General features: G+C 47.6%; 2 protein-coding genes across 2 annotated transcripts; both read right to left on the bottom strand.

Annotated features, from left to right (window-relative positions):
* Window positions 1-866: 866 nt before the first annotated feature.
* Window positions 867-2,465, bottom strand: N7474_006228 (transferase family protein; the record flags this gene model as incomplete). The annotated part of the gene is made up of 1 exon (XM_057197643.1): window positions 867-2,465. One exon carries the CDS (start codon window positions 2,463-2,465, stop codon window positions 867-869), a length of 1,599 nt encoding a protein of 532 aa, XP_057055039.1.
* Window positions 2,466-4,021: 1,556 nt separating this feature from the next.
* Window positions 4,022-4,303, bottom strand: N7474_006227 (uncharacterized protein; the record flags this gene model as incomplete). Its single annotated transcript, XM_057197642.1, has 1 exon — window positions 4,022-4,303. One exon carries the CDS (start codon window positions 4,301-4,303, stop codon window positions 4,022-4,024), a length of 282 nt encoding a protein of 93 aa, XP_057055038.1.
* Window positions 4,304-13,804: the final 9,501 nt, after the last annotated feature.

Here is a 13,804-nt window from a genome sequence, read left to right as displayed (position 1 = left end):
TCTAAAAGTGCCCCTAACTAACAATTTGTATGGGCTCCAGCTTATGACTAATCCTCTGGTCTGTGCGAGGACTTCGGACTATCGTATATCCTTCTTTCCAGGTATCCACCTATCCTGCTGCGTGCCAGACAGTATTAAGGAACCTCTTTATTACGGAAGAAATCAGGCTGCAATTCTTGTCCCGTATAAACAGTGAACCCTGTACTAGTTAATAATGCCCTCCAAGTCTTAGCCCCGCCGTAATAAACTACTAGAGAAAAAGCAATGGGACCCAGAGTTTGTTCCTCGGTGGATGACAATGGAGAAAGCGAACACCAGACTGAAGCTATCTCCTGTGGCACTCACTTTCTCCCCAGAGGTTCTGTGCACAGTGCTACAGATACTCTTGCAATTATAATTGCAATTCCAGGACATGATGACAAAAACACAATGACTTCCGGTGGAAGTCTATGGAATGAGAGTTGGCCTAAGGCATCCATGCCTCAGGATTTGTAAGGATGGGTTTATCCGTTCCACAAACTGCGTTGATATTCAATACAATGCCTGACAATCCCAGGTTTGTGCCTCATTCGTATCCCCTCTACCCTTGTACACAGCCTACTACTACTACTACTACTACTACTACTACTACTACTACTAGCGGCCCATGTGAGCGCCATTAGATGTTGACTTACGCCAATTGTGAAAATGGCAGGAGAAGAAGAATGATGAGCCACTGGTCTGCTATCCGGCAAAATGCCACGTGATCACCCCCTTCAAAGTTTACGGGAATACACGTCATTGTAGACCGATCTATCAACTCAGGTCACAAATTTATAGGAATATTTCTTTATATTTCTCTCGCTAATAATAACACTTGTCAGGTCTTAGACCTTTGAGGGAAATAGCAGCGGGTCTTTTATCAGTTTTTCCATAACGTCAGTCCGCAAATTGACAGAAATGTCAACACCACTATGATACCAAGACTTCAATTTCTCAGAAATTTCAAGGTTGGTCTCCTTGATGGATGGAGGTGCCTGTTTCAACTGGATTACTCCATCCATGGCCGCTACGACGCCTTCTACATATCGTGGTGTCAATCCGAGTCCGAAATCCACAGCGTACACTGGGGTTTGGACCCAGGATGTTACCATGATATGCTTTTCGCCTAGAAAGCCTTGCCAGAGACGCTGGGGGGCATCTTCATATGCAACAGCGTGAAGGTGGTTTTGGAGATCTTCAGGTCTAACTTTTGTGACCGTCGAACGGATTGCGGTGGCCAAGTATGTCAGATCGGTTTGGCACGCCTCTGCAACATTCATAGCCACATTAATCATGACGATAGGTGAGCCAATGAAGCTTTTCCCAAGTGACATGCGCTCACGCACACCATACACCAGATTGCAGTAAACCAGATTATCGTCTGTGTTGAGCTCGAGGTTCCGCGCCCGGTTAACACAAGACCAGAGATGCGCGACAACCGCGTCGTGGTGGCTGATTCGATGTAAGCCATTGACTGATGCAGTTTCCCATATTTGCTGGATCTGGTCCGCGCTGAGGTGAATCTTATAGTGGGAGACAGGGGCATCTACATCCCATTGCCCCCAGGGCATTGGATTTCCAGCTGGTTTGAGCGGCTGGGATTTGAAGGGTTCCGGTACCTCAGTAGGCCATGGGCAACATTCCGAAGGTGTCCACCAGTCGTAGCGGTGAAAAGGGAGACCTATTGCTTTTCTCAAAAGCGTATCGTCTGCGTCGGGTTTATCAATATTCCCGGCTGCCTGCTTGTCGAGGAGTGATGGCTGGAAGACTGGCGAGAGGGAAGGAAGAAGCGAATTCTTGGACATAGCTTGGCTGACTAGAGCCCAGTCCTTTGCAAAATACGCCATACTGTGCGCATCGCCGAATGCATGGACCATCTTAATAGCCGCGACCGTGCCTCCACAGATAAGTTTAGTCAATTGAATAGCGACAGCTGGGTTGACAGCATCTTCATCTGGCGTAAACGGCGATTCTAGCTCCGTATGCGGGACGAAGCTTTCGAATGGGATCTGATGCATGTCCCGCAAAGCCACATCACGTTTGCTGTCGGGTACAAGATCTTCGAGAGACATTGTACTCTCCGCAATGACCAATTCAAGCCCTGGGTCGCGAGAACTTCCGTAGCTTATACACAGTCTCCCAAAGCGTTGTCTATGCGACGTGCCCTCATCTGGACGGTAAGGCACGGTTTTCAAATGACCGCAAAATTGCGGATACGCTTCCAAAGTAGATAGTAATGCGTCGCGAAGATGCTTGATCAAATCCACGGTATTAGATTTGCCGTTTCTAGGCGGCTCCAAAAACCACACAGCGCTTGTCGGTGAGAAATTAACACACGTGGCATCCAGAAGCGATAGTAGCTCGGTATTTCCGGCGTCTTGGGACAGCTGACCATGGCTGCGAGGATGGACTCGTTCTGTGTATGCACGCGTAACGATAGTCATGGCGTAGTGGCGTGTGGGATTGTGAAATTGCAGCTCTGTGGTTCTTCTTCTTATTTTTGTAAACTTTTTTTTTTTTCCAAATTTCTGCTTCGTGTCGTATTTATCATCTTTAAAAATCATGATGATTCCAGTTCGTGCAAGTGGGTCTTGGACTAAGAGTGAGTCATAGTGAGCCAGGCTATGTCTAAGCCACTTTCGGACCCCGCAGCCAGCCCTTAATGGGGCTACTCCATTCCTTTAGATATCACGGGCGAAAACAGAAGACACACTTTTGGAGGTGGTAGCTCAGCGATCTCAAGGCCGACATAATCGTCGAAAGAAGTAAGAGAGCGTAAAAGGGCCACTGTGATGGCAGCGTCCGAGGAGTCCCCTGCAAGCACGATGCGTGACGGGGATAGTCCCATTTCTTTTGACTACAACTTGTGAGTTGTTGAAGCAGTGAAGAAGGCATGGCTTGGGCGGCAGGAAGGAGACGGGGATGCGATGTTCGATGAGGATAAAAGTAGAAGCACAGTCAGCAACCACTATATGTTGACGACTTGTCAAGCACCAACGATCAGAATACCAAATATCGACCATGTTCGGCACTCACTGAGAAGAATAGCAACACGTCAAAGTGTGGTTCGCAAGGCTTCAGGAAGGAGAATCTCACGCCAATCTTCCCGAACGCGGTTAAATCCACAAAATCTGCACCCGTAGGGCACGGTCGCCCCATGAAGCGCAAGCACGATGCAGACACTCCAACTGGCGAAGGAATCGTCTCAACAGGATCCCGGTCGTCACTAAAGGAGGCGAGGAAAAGGCCACCAAGAAACCTAAATCAACCAAGGAACAACAAACTACAAACTCCCCATTAATCACTTAATGAATAGCGAACTCACGATCATTCAATACAACGCGACCCGGTCGAAAGACGTCATGGCTCAGTTCATGCGGGACCCCACGGTCCTCGAGGCCAGCATCATTGCCATCCAAGAACCATGGGCGAAGCCATACCAAGAAAACACACCCATCCGGCCAAGCAGACCCATCAACTATTCTACCCACAGTCGAGCGAGATGGGCAAGGGCAGCGGTCAAGGGCGTGTATGTTCGTGTCGAAACAGGTGGAGGGCTGGACGCATGTGGTGCACTCCAGGGACTTCCAGGAGCTTCGGCTGCGACACCAGAAAGAAGAGTGGGAGATGCGCATATTGATGACGGTCGTGGCTCAGGGGGAGTCAGGGACCGGCATGGCAAAGACCTGGAATCGGGGATCACTAGGAAGAGCCGAAGAAGAAGCGGAGAGAGATGATGATGGTATTCCTAGATTCCCAGAAGGGAAGGTCTATCTACAACGGCGGTGGGCGCTGACACCTCAGGCATCCACTCACCTTCATCAGCAGCATCCCGTTGCCAGGCACCCGCACGGAAGGAGCGCCAGCGGTCTGCGGACGATAGAGTCGAAGCGGACGTTGATGAGTTCGTTGATTTTTCGATACCATCAATACGAGTGTTTAGGCGCTCGGTATCCGCCGCAATCTTCTCAAGGGCTGCGATTACCCTGGTCATGCCCCCTTAGGCGTTGGCGTCATCAGGGCGCTGGCGAGAATTGATCGCATACTCCTTGACCGTACGGATGTATCCAGTGATGGTTGGATCTTCCTGGCCATTGTTCTCAATGTACCGGAGCACCTTATTGGCGCCCTCGATGATCTGGTCCATGCTAATATTTTTGTTGGCGTTGCTGCTGTGTTTGGGGTGCCGGACTGCTGGTCTTGGCGCTGCCCCTGATAGGTTTTTTGCGCGGTCGGGATGGACAAAATCCACTCTTGGGCGCGCAACCACGGTTGCAGCCATCGTTACCCGTCGAAACCGGTATAAATGGAAGCGCCCACAGTAATTGAGAAATTTACTGAGATACAGGATCCCAGGAACCCTAGTTGGCGAGATAATTCAAGAAAACGATTTTGCCAAGAGATAGTTGCTTTAGCAGCCTGTGCTATCTACGGTATAAATAGTTCCCCACTATGTATCATGTCACAGATAAGCTCATGCTTTGAAGGAGCTAGGTTTGGGGCCAACTTGGTTCGATCACTCGTGATTGATTGTTAGGATATCCCTCCCTCGGGAGGCTGTTCGGGAGGTGGGGTATTAAGGTGTCGGATGTATGGAATTTACAAGTGAATACATACTTGAAAGTACTAAGAGCTAGGTAAATTAGACAGCTGGAATATTAAAAGCATTGAATTGTAGTTATATTTAAATTTTCACGGTCTCTAAAGTTAGGTGATAGCTAAATTTATTTGACCCGCGAGGGGCGATTCGGAAGATTAGTTTAGCCGAAACAGGCACGTGATGTGGGTGGCGTATCTCAGCAATTGAGCGCCGCACTGAAGAGGAGGGCCGCATTCAGGGGAGTGCACATACATCAAGACAGACAGCAAACTTAGTGCGGCTTGGCGAGTCATGTTCAATGAACACCCTACTTCCTTCAGAATCACTGAAACGGCTGCCCATTAAAGATCTGGGGGCCACCGCATCTAAATCCTGTAAGTCGATCGCTACCGGGGAATGAGTTAATGGTGACTTCTCTCGACCAGGGCGTGACTCCAAGTGTGGCAGTGATCGTATGAGCTGAGCTCCGCAATGCCAAAATGAGCTTGTTGAAAGGTGCTAAATATGGACAGGCCACTAGACACACGAAACACCAGAGATATTTTCCTCCTTTCCGGCCGAAACTCGCGCGGACATCTGCTCCGCATTCTTTAGCCTGCCCTGCTCTTGATATAGTCCCTAAGATTTTTTATTGCGCCAGTGTCAACATTTGATACTCTACAAATACATTCTGGTACCCAATTAGCGCTTGCTAGCACATCTAAACCGCCTCATCGGGCCTGCCCTGCTCACAATAGTGTCGGTAATAAGTACGGCTTGTACCGATAGGAATGGATCATTTTCATTTCCTGCCAGTGGTATCGATACGAATATTGCGGTGAAACCGGATAATCATATTCAAGGGGTTTTATGCATTCCCGAGAAGATGAGCTCTGTACTAAAAGAAGTACATCAGATCGTCATGCAGAGCGACGAGTGCGCAATCCCTCGATAACTCCCGCGCAACCTGATCGACGGGTATGAAATTTCCATTCAGCTCGTGGGCTGGTTGGCGGTTGGGAACCGTATTGGCCTCCTTGCATCGCCGACATTTCGTTTGGAATGACCAGTGGGTCTCTCTGTGTCTGTGGTGCTTTGAGTATTCGAGGAAGGTGAATTGTGACTTCTGCAGAAACTTGACAAGTGCTAAATTTGAGCAGCATTGACATCGAAGGAAGAGGCGGTATGGAAGGGATTGTATTCGGACTCGCATTGCTCTGGATTGTGGGGAGGCGTTACGACGACTCGGGGAGCAGATTATATTGTGACAGGTAACAGAAATGAGTTGAAATTGAGGTTTCAACAGGGTGCTCGATAATGGCAAAATACTCGCTGGATATAAAACCCAGTTTTCTCAATGAAGTTGCAACGCAGCATACCCCAATCATCGCGTTTCTCCAAGGGGTGACTTTCGTTCTCGACCAGGAGGCATAAAACTGAAGAGATATTTCAATCCCATTGCGGCTGATAAGTACCAATTCAATACGAATAAGGAATTCCCAGCCGTGCTAAATATGTAGAGGGTAAAAAAAAGAAAAACCAAAAGCATGGAATGTGAATCGGATGTAATACTGTATCCTCTGCTACTTATGACCCAGACTTTTAGATTCGAGTCCTTCCTTCAGGGAGTATGATGCCATTGCCTTTTGGTATTAACAGTCATTCTCGAAATCGGCTTGACCAATACACGTATGATAACTCCTTTCTGGCCCCACCGCCAAGGCCTTAGCGCAGATTCATCATTGCGCGGGCCGCATTGAATGGAAGGACACGGTAAAATGCAGCTTGTATGGTACAATACCTTGCTACGTAATATTACACGGTGTGTACAAGAATTGAGTGGAATTGTTTGGAAACCTATACAGTGGCACCGCAAAAGTCTGTGACCACCCCCCTCTGACCGCCCCTTTCTGCCACCTATATTCTACCGTACTAAGATCTCCAAAATAATCAAATTAAACTCATACTTAGTATACCACCCACTAGAAATCAGTAATAGCCTATACGCAACACGGCATACTCTCTAAGAGATTCCCTTGATCGTGCCACTATTCGCGACGCGTTCTAGTAATTCAATTTAGGAAGCGGTGTAGGCGGTGAAGAGGGCGGTCAGAGGGGGTGGTCACAGACTTTTGCGGTGCCACTGTCGTGGATCTCTGCAAATCATGTGGGTAGGACAGCCTGGCGCCTTGTAACTTGATGATCTGCGGGGTGACTTCGATTCTCCCTCTCATCCTGTGCGGCATGTGCCAGTCGTCCTAAGAGATCTCAAGATGATATCATATTGATGAAAGTGAGTGGGTGCCTGAGGTGTCAGCGCCCACCGCCGTTGTAGATAGAGCTTCCCTTCTGGGAATCTAGGAATACCATCATCATCTCTCTCCGCTTCTTCTTCTGCTCTTCCTGTGATTCCCCCCGCGTCCGTCCAGGTCCTTGCCATGCCGGTCCCTGACTTCCCCTGAGCAGCGACCGTCATCAATCTCTCAACATCCCGAAAATCCACCTTGGCCACTCGATTGTTGCCTGTCTCCTTATAGGATACAAAGATGATTGGACCATTGTTACTCCTTTCTCCACTTTGGGTAGTACTCGTAAAGCCCACAATTTTAGGGAGAGCAGGCCCAGATCAGCTACTAACCGAAGGAGAGGCAAAGCAAGTAGAAAAGAGGCTACAATCCAGCTACGGCCGTCGGCAGATGACCACTATGGAGAGATAGCGTGTATGGCCTAGACTCGCTACTATGTCAACTCTAGGAGTGGTATAAATTTAACCATCTCCAGGAAGATGCAAGTGATCAAAGGTGATCTCCCATTAGATGCATCTCAACATCCCACTAATTCAATCCCAAAAGATCTAATTACAGACCATCTTGATGTGTTTTGTCGCATTTCATCTCTCGGTCATTGCTGAGATATTAAAATGCGTCTCGTCTAACGTTTGGCCTGTGAATATCCTGTGAACATGTTCTCGGACAGAGGAGCTATCCTACCGAGCGCGCCACGTGGCTGCTGCCAATGCAACTCGTATATATGTAAGGAGTCCTACCCTGGTGGATTGTATTCCTGACATCCATACAGCTCAAAAGACGCGGAGAGGACACAATTTCATAGAAATAAAAAAAAAAAAAAAAACCTCTCCTCAAGTTAGTAGACTAGGCCAAGCTATCGTGATTGAAACATCAGGCGAATCTAGCTATCAATCTGCCTGAGCAGTATCCTTAGCGTGCCGATCTACCGTCTCGTTGCCAGGAACCCCTTGGTGGGCAGGGAACCAGCGGAATTCCACTGCGATACCCCTGTCTGTCAACCAACGCAAGGCATCGAGGCAACCAGATAAGTAAATCTGTCCTGATGGCATTCGGGGGCGGCGGAGTGCTTTGAGGGCGGCCTGGCTGTCTGCAAAGATTACCACCCCATTGCTGATTTCTCGGGTGTTCCGTCACAGCATGTCATTTTTCCCCAGAAGCAGGGATCGAGGTGGTTCAATTTGATCATTTAGACAGCAGGAATGATCAAGTGATTGGAGTTGATCACCCGTGAAATACATTGCAAAACGCCATTTTCCTCCATTTCACAACCTCAGCAACGATCGGGTGATTAAATTTAACCACATTTTAGGCATACCTCCAACCCGCACTTTGACCCTGAAGGCAACGACCAGGATGATAAAGTTTGACCACTCATCAAAACATCTCAACCCGCCATTTCACCACCTCCAGGAATGATCTGGCTGATTCACCATTTACACACCAGGAAAGTGTCAGATGGACTGAATTTGGCCACCCATTAAGCATGTCGCACCGTTCCATCTTACCCCTCAACAATGAGCAGGGTGTGTAAATTTCACCACTCTCTAGGCACCTCAATTAAATTTGGCCACCCACGAAACACATCAAGGCCCGCCATTTCATCACCTCGGGAATGACCAAGGTGATTAATTCTCAACCCGTCATTCACTACTTCCAAGAATGATTGGAGTAATCGACTAAATTTGACTACCCATTAGGCATCTCACAGCATGCCATTTTACCACCTCAGGAACTACTAGAGTGATTCAAATTTCACCCCCTTCTAAACAAAATCCGACATGCCATTTCATCACCTCAAGAATCACCAGGGTGGTCGAATTGGTCACTTGATAAAAACATTAGAACAAGCCATTTTATCTCAGTTCGTCCCCCTCAACAATGATCGGTGTGATTCGATTTGATCATCCATTAAACAATAGACGTGATTAAATTTCACCAGGCATCAAACACGTTACGACGCGCCTTTCACCACCCACCCTTCAAGCATGTCTCAATTTGCCAATTTGCCACCTCCAGCAATGAGCGGATGATTAATTTCAACGCCTTTAAATAGATTGATGTGGACGCTGCTGTGGTATTAACGGTAGGCTTTTTTCCTGTCGGAAGACAAAGAATTCAACTGCCTCACACCCCATCGACTGTGCAAATCTCGAAAGAAACCTGAGCATAGTCTCAAGGGTTTCAAGTTGCAGGGTTCGAACTAGGGATGTTGTGAATAACGATATGTTTGAGAACTTCCAGCCAGAGACTGACGCCGGGGTTTAGGATTTCAAACCTTAGATTATAGTGAAAGCTTTGGATACATTGCTACAGTACAGTACGTTGTGACACCCGTCAAAAGCGAAAAAAAAACTATGCTCAGGATAGGATTTAGCGATAGATCCAACCCCGCTTCTTGTTTTTCTCGATGACGATGAATTTGACCAGAAGCCACCCTGACACCAGGAGATGATTCTGAGAACTGTGCTCTGGTTTGAACTGGTTTTTCTTTGGGTCAGCGTTATTGTATGCCATGCACTGTACAGTATGATGGTGGTTGTCCAGAGATTGCGACTGTTTTCATGTTACATTGCTGAAAGGACCGCAACCAAAAACTCATCTTCCGACAAGTCCACGACTTTGCACACATAGCCTCAACGGCTCCACCATCCCAAATAGCTTCTCCTGGATAAACCTTTAAAAATAGAAAAAGGGCTCGTCTAGACCCACATCATTGCGTGTGGGTCCGCTCATGCATGGTAGAATCACAGGCAAACCATTCATCACCGAACTGAGATGACCGGATATGACAGTTAGAAACCTCAGTAGCAGGTGTCAGACACAGTGAAGACGCCGACTATGCATAGTGGCTTCGCAGTTTGTTACTGTGCCGAAGATTTTGTCGCCGATAATCTTGTATTCTTTAGCCCGGAAGGGGATCGCGTCGCCCTCGCTACAGTAGCTAGCATGCGCCAAACTTTTACCAGACATAGTTGTCCCCTTTGTACATGCACTATTGGGTGTGATGAAAATATGGTTTTACTAAGATTCGCCTAATATCCCGAAGATACGAAGAAAGTCCCTGAAAAGTTATACATAAAAAGACGAGCCCTATAATTTCTGAATACTAAATGATCGCCAACGTGGAAGGCCACCTGTTGATTATGCAACGTAAAATATCATCCACATGTGAAGTCCGCCGCTCTTCTTTCGGTCCCGCTATATGTCACATGCCTGCCTTCGGCCACCGCTTGGGTCTTTAGTTGGACCAACCCCGATGGGAATTTACTTACCGACCACGGCAGTCAAAATCAGCCATGCACTTCAATCGACAATCCGACTGGCAACGTCTTTGACAATGAAGACGCTCCATAACAGAGCCCCCATCGCACATCTTCGAAGTGGAAGCTAGCTACGCTAGCTGGGCCGTCCAAGCTTGCCGCTGATAGGAGCCCACTAGAGGCGTCGTCGACATGTACCTGCATAAATCGGAGTGAGACTAGCCTGAGTCAATGGGTAATTTCATCTCCATGTAGTTACAGTAAACATGTTCTAAACTGTGCTACACTCGGTAGCGGGGTTCAATTCGTGCGGGATACTGTAAACCAGAGACTGAATATAGTGTAGAGAGCCCCACATTGTAGACATACTCAACCAAGCTTGTAAAAGTAGTCATCGCATTCGCAGTCGTCAACAAACATTGGCGATCAAAGGAGATGGGGAATCAACGACACTGACGAGGTTCGTACTGCTGGAATCCGACCGGTATTCAACAGAGGTGATCAGTTGCTAAGTGCTGCGTTCGACCTTTCGTCCTGAAAATAGTTGATCAACTGTCATTTAGAGGTCCTGAGTCACCGTCGTCAATGCCAGGCACGAAGTGGGCGACTCCAAGAAAAACCCAAGGCTGCCGATCATTGGCGAGATGACTAGAAAGTGAGCTTGTATATATGAAGTCGGTTGTTGGGAGGTTCTGCAGGAACATCAGCACCTCGGGAGGAAGGTGTGTTGTCAGCAGAGGGACGAATCACTGAGCCGAAGTGGGATGGAATAACCTGTGGCACAACGGTGCTGGGCAAGATACGTCCGGGCCTATGATCCTGATGCAGTTGAGTCTGGCTCTGGTTTGTCAGGAGGAAGCTATTGAATCAAAGCCCGCTAGTAGGGAGACGATGGGTGGTCACGAGTTGTTCACCTTATCGTCTTATCAGTGGGTCGTGAGTTGAACCCCCGTAATAGGAAAGACCAATTGTCTCGACTTTCAACGCGTCGATATCGCGGACTTCAGCGTGTTGTTACGTGTCTGTCAATTTCTGGTGAATTATATAGCTGTTAGTGGAAATAACATACGCAAATTGGACGAAGGAAATAACAGTTCCGGATTGTTTTGTGAGTTGTTCTGAATGTCCGCTCAGATATCTTTATACTGTACACCTGCGCTATCGCCAGGAAGTACAACAACCGCCACTAAACAGTATATTGACTCAATCCGACCATATAAGGATGCATCTGGCCCACGAGACCATATATTACATCATTCTATTCATATGCAGCTTATCAGGGAACTGCAACACTTTCACCACCAATTGTTAGGGCCACGGCAACGTGACTAATTCAAAATTGGTAAGACCAAAACAATAACGAACAATAGCCACGGGAAACAACATTTCGCTCCAATCACCCAATTACCATGCACAGAAGATCAGTTCCAGAGCGACCCCCTGTATGCCAGACTCCAAGTCCCAAGGTATGGTGCATGACCCGCCGTCATTCTCCTCGGTGTCACACTTCATAGCACAGTCCCAAATTTCCTGGCACATCGTTTCAGATGGGAAAAGACCGATCTTCCCGATTTGAGCAGCATTTCCATTAGAATCGGGAGGAGACAGCGACCAGTCGCCATTCGTGACGTTCCAATGTTTCTCACACCAATCACTTTTATAGTTTTGCAAGTGTGCTTTATCCGCACAGTTCTTGCGAGAGGCGACGTAATTCCAGCATTCTTGACCCCACGCTAGGGAAAAGAGACTCGTGATCGAGATAACAGTCGAAGCACGAAGCAACATATCGCGGTAAGAGCTTACGCTTGCGGTTAGGTAACGATATTCATAGGAAGTGAGAATTGACTTACAACTTTCCTAGGTTGTTGCTAAGAAACGCAAGGATAAGATTGGAAAATATGTTCCAGAAAAACAGTGATGACCTATTATCCAACGCAAAGAGACATTGGAGAGGGGCTTATATAGGGTCAAGGGAAATTTCATGGATCAACTTAGGATCCCGCTGTCAACAAAAATCACATATAATTCTAAATTTCGCGGACTGATAGAATGTGGTATGCAAGGGATGAACGCAACCTTATTATGGGTTAGTATCCGATTGGCCGGGTCTGATTTCGGTCCAATAAGCATAGCGCATGTTAAGTCCGCCGACTTCGGCCACATGTGCTATGAAGGGTGCCATACTTGTCACAGGGACAATAGGCTAGGTGCGGCAAACCGCAATGCACAAAATTGCCGCACAATTACTGCTACATACTTACGAGAACACCCTATTGGAATGCATCCATATTCCTACAATCAAAATTACTAACATATAATAATGGAGTTGTTGTTGGAGCTGGCCCTCTAGAGCTTCCTCGGTCGGTTAACTGGTTCCTTTCCAAATAACACACTATTGACCTTCGGCCACCAGGCTAGGTACACTCTACTCCGTACACTGCCCATCAATAATGGCAGTTCTCAAAAACCCAAGCGATTCCAATAAATGACAATCTAGCAGCCCTGTGTCCCAGTAGTCTGGCAAGCTTTGACAAGTGCGGAGTAAACGTTGGGGGGCATTGCATGGAGCTGCAGGGGTTGGATATCACACGTTTGTTTCGGCCCCTAAAGTCAATCTAGGAGGGCAATTGATTGCGATAGTTGGGAAACAAGGCCGAGTTGTCCACTCCAGTATTTGGATCCTGGAGGCCTGAGGCAGTCACTCACTGCCTGCCCGCGTTGTTGTCATTGGCACTTTCCTTCCAGGCAGTGGGTGCATGTTTGTATCTGCCTTAGGCAGCCACATGGATTGTCGACGGGACTCTCCTTCTCGTTCTTTTCCGTATTTACCATCCGCCAATTATTACAAAAATTACGAACAATGACTAATCAGGAAGTTCACATGGAAAGGCAATTTGTAGATAGACGATTCTCAGAGCCACGCTGCTGTCATGGTGCAAATAAAGGACTAAGCGGTCTCTCTGCTCGGTCGGTCTCAAGCGCCTATCTTGCTGTGTGTGTCGGTTATGCGTTTCTGCGTTATAAGTTTCCAGGCATAAATTATACACTCCTGCAGCTCCTGGTAGCGCACTATGTCGGGATGAGCGGTGATGCACGGAGAAGTTAGGAAATTCTTCACCGTAGTTTGTCCATTAAAATGTGCCCAAATTTCATCATTGGGGGTTATGGTGGTGTGGAAGGACCTCCGGGCGGCACGAATCAATCCGCCATTTCGCCACCTCAGGAATAAACGGGGGGTGGTTAATTTGACCGCCTCGTAAACATATCTCAAGAGGTCATTTTCACCAGCTCAGAAATGACCAGAGTGGTTCGAATTTGGTGGGTGGATCAACTCCTCCGTCTTTTTAAACACATCGCAACAAGCAATTCCACAATTCCACCACCACCGCAATGTTCAGGTCGGTTTAATTTGATCACGCTTTGAGCACATGTCAACTCGCCATTTTACCCCAGTAGCAATGATCGAGAGGGTTAAAATTGACCACCCTTAAACACAGATGGACACGCCGTTTCATCACCTCAAGAATGAAAGTGATTAAATTTGATCAGCCATCAATTACATCGAAATATGCCATTCACCACCAGGATTGATCGGGGTGGTTAAATTTAACCACATCTCAACCATTATGCAACCC

Source organism: Penicillium riverlandense, assembly GCF_028828495.1.
Source record: "Penicillium riverlandense strain IBT 135883 chromosome Unknown utg000003l_segment0_segment0, whole genome shotgun sequence".
NCBI lineage: Eukaryota > Fungi > Ascomycota > Eurotiomycetes > Eurotiales > Aspergillaceae > Penicillium > Penicillium riverlandense.
This window is presented reverse-complemented; position numbering and strand designations above follow the sequence as displayed.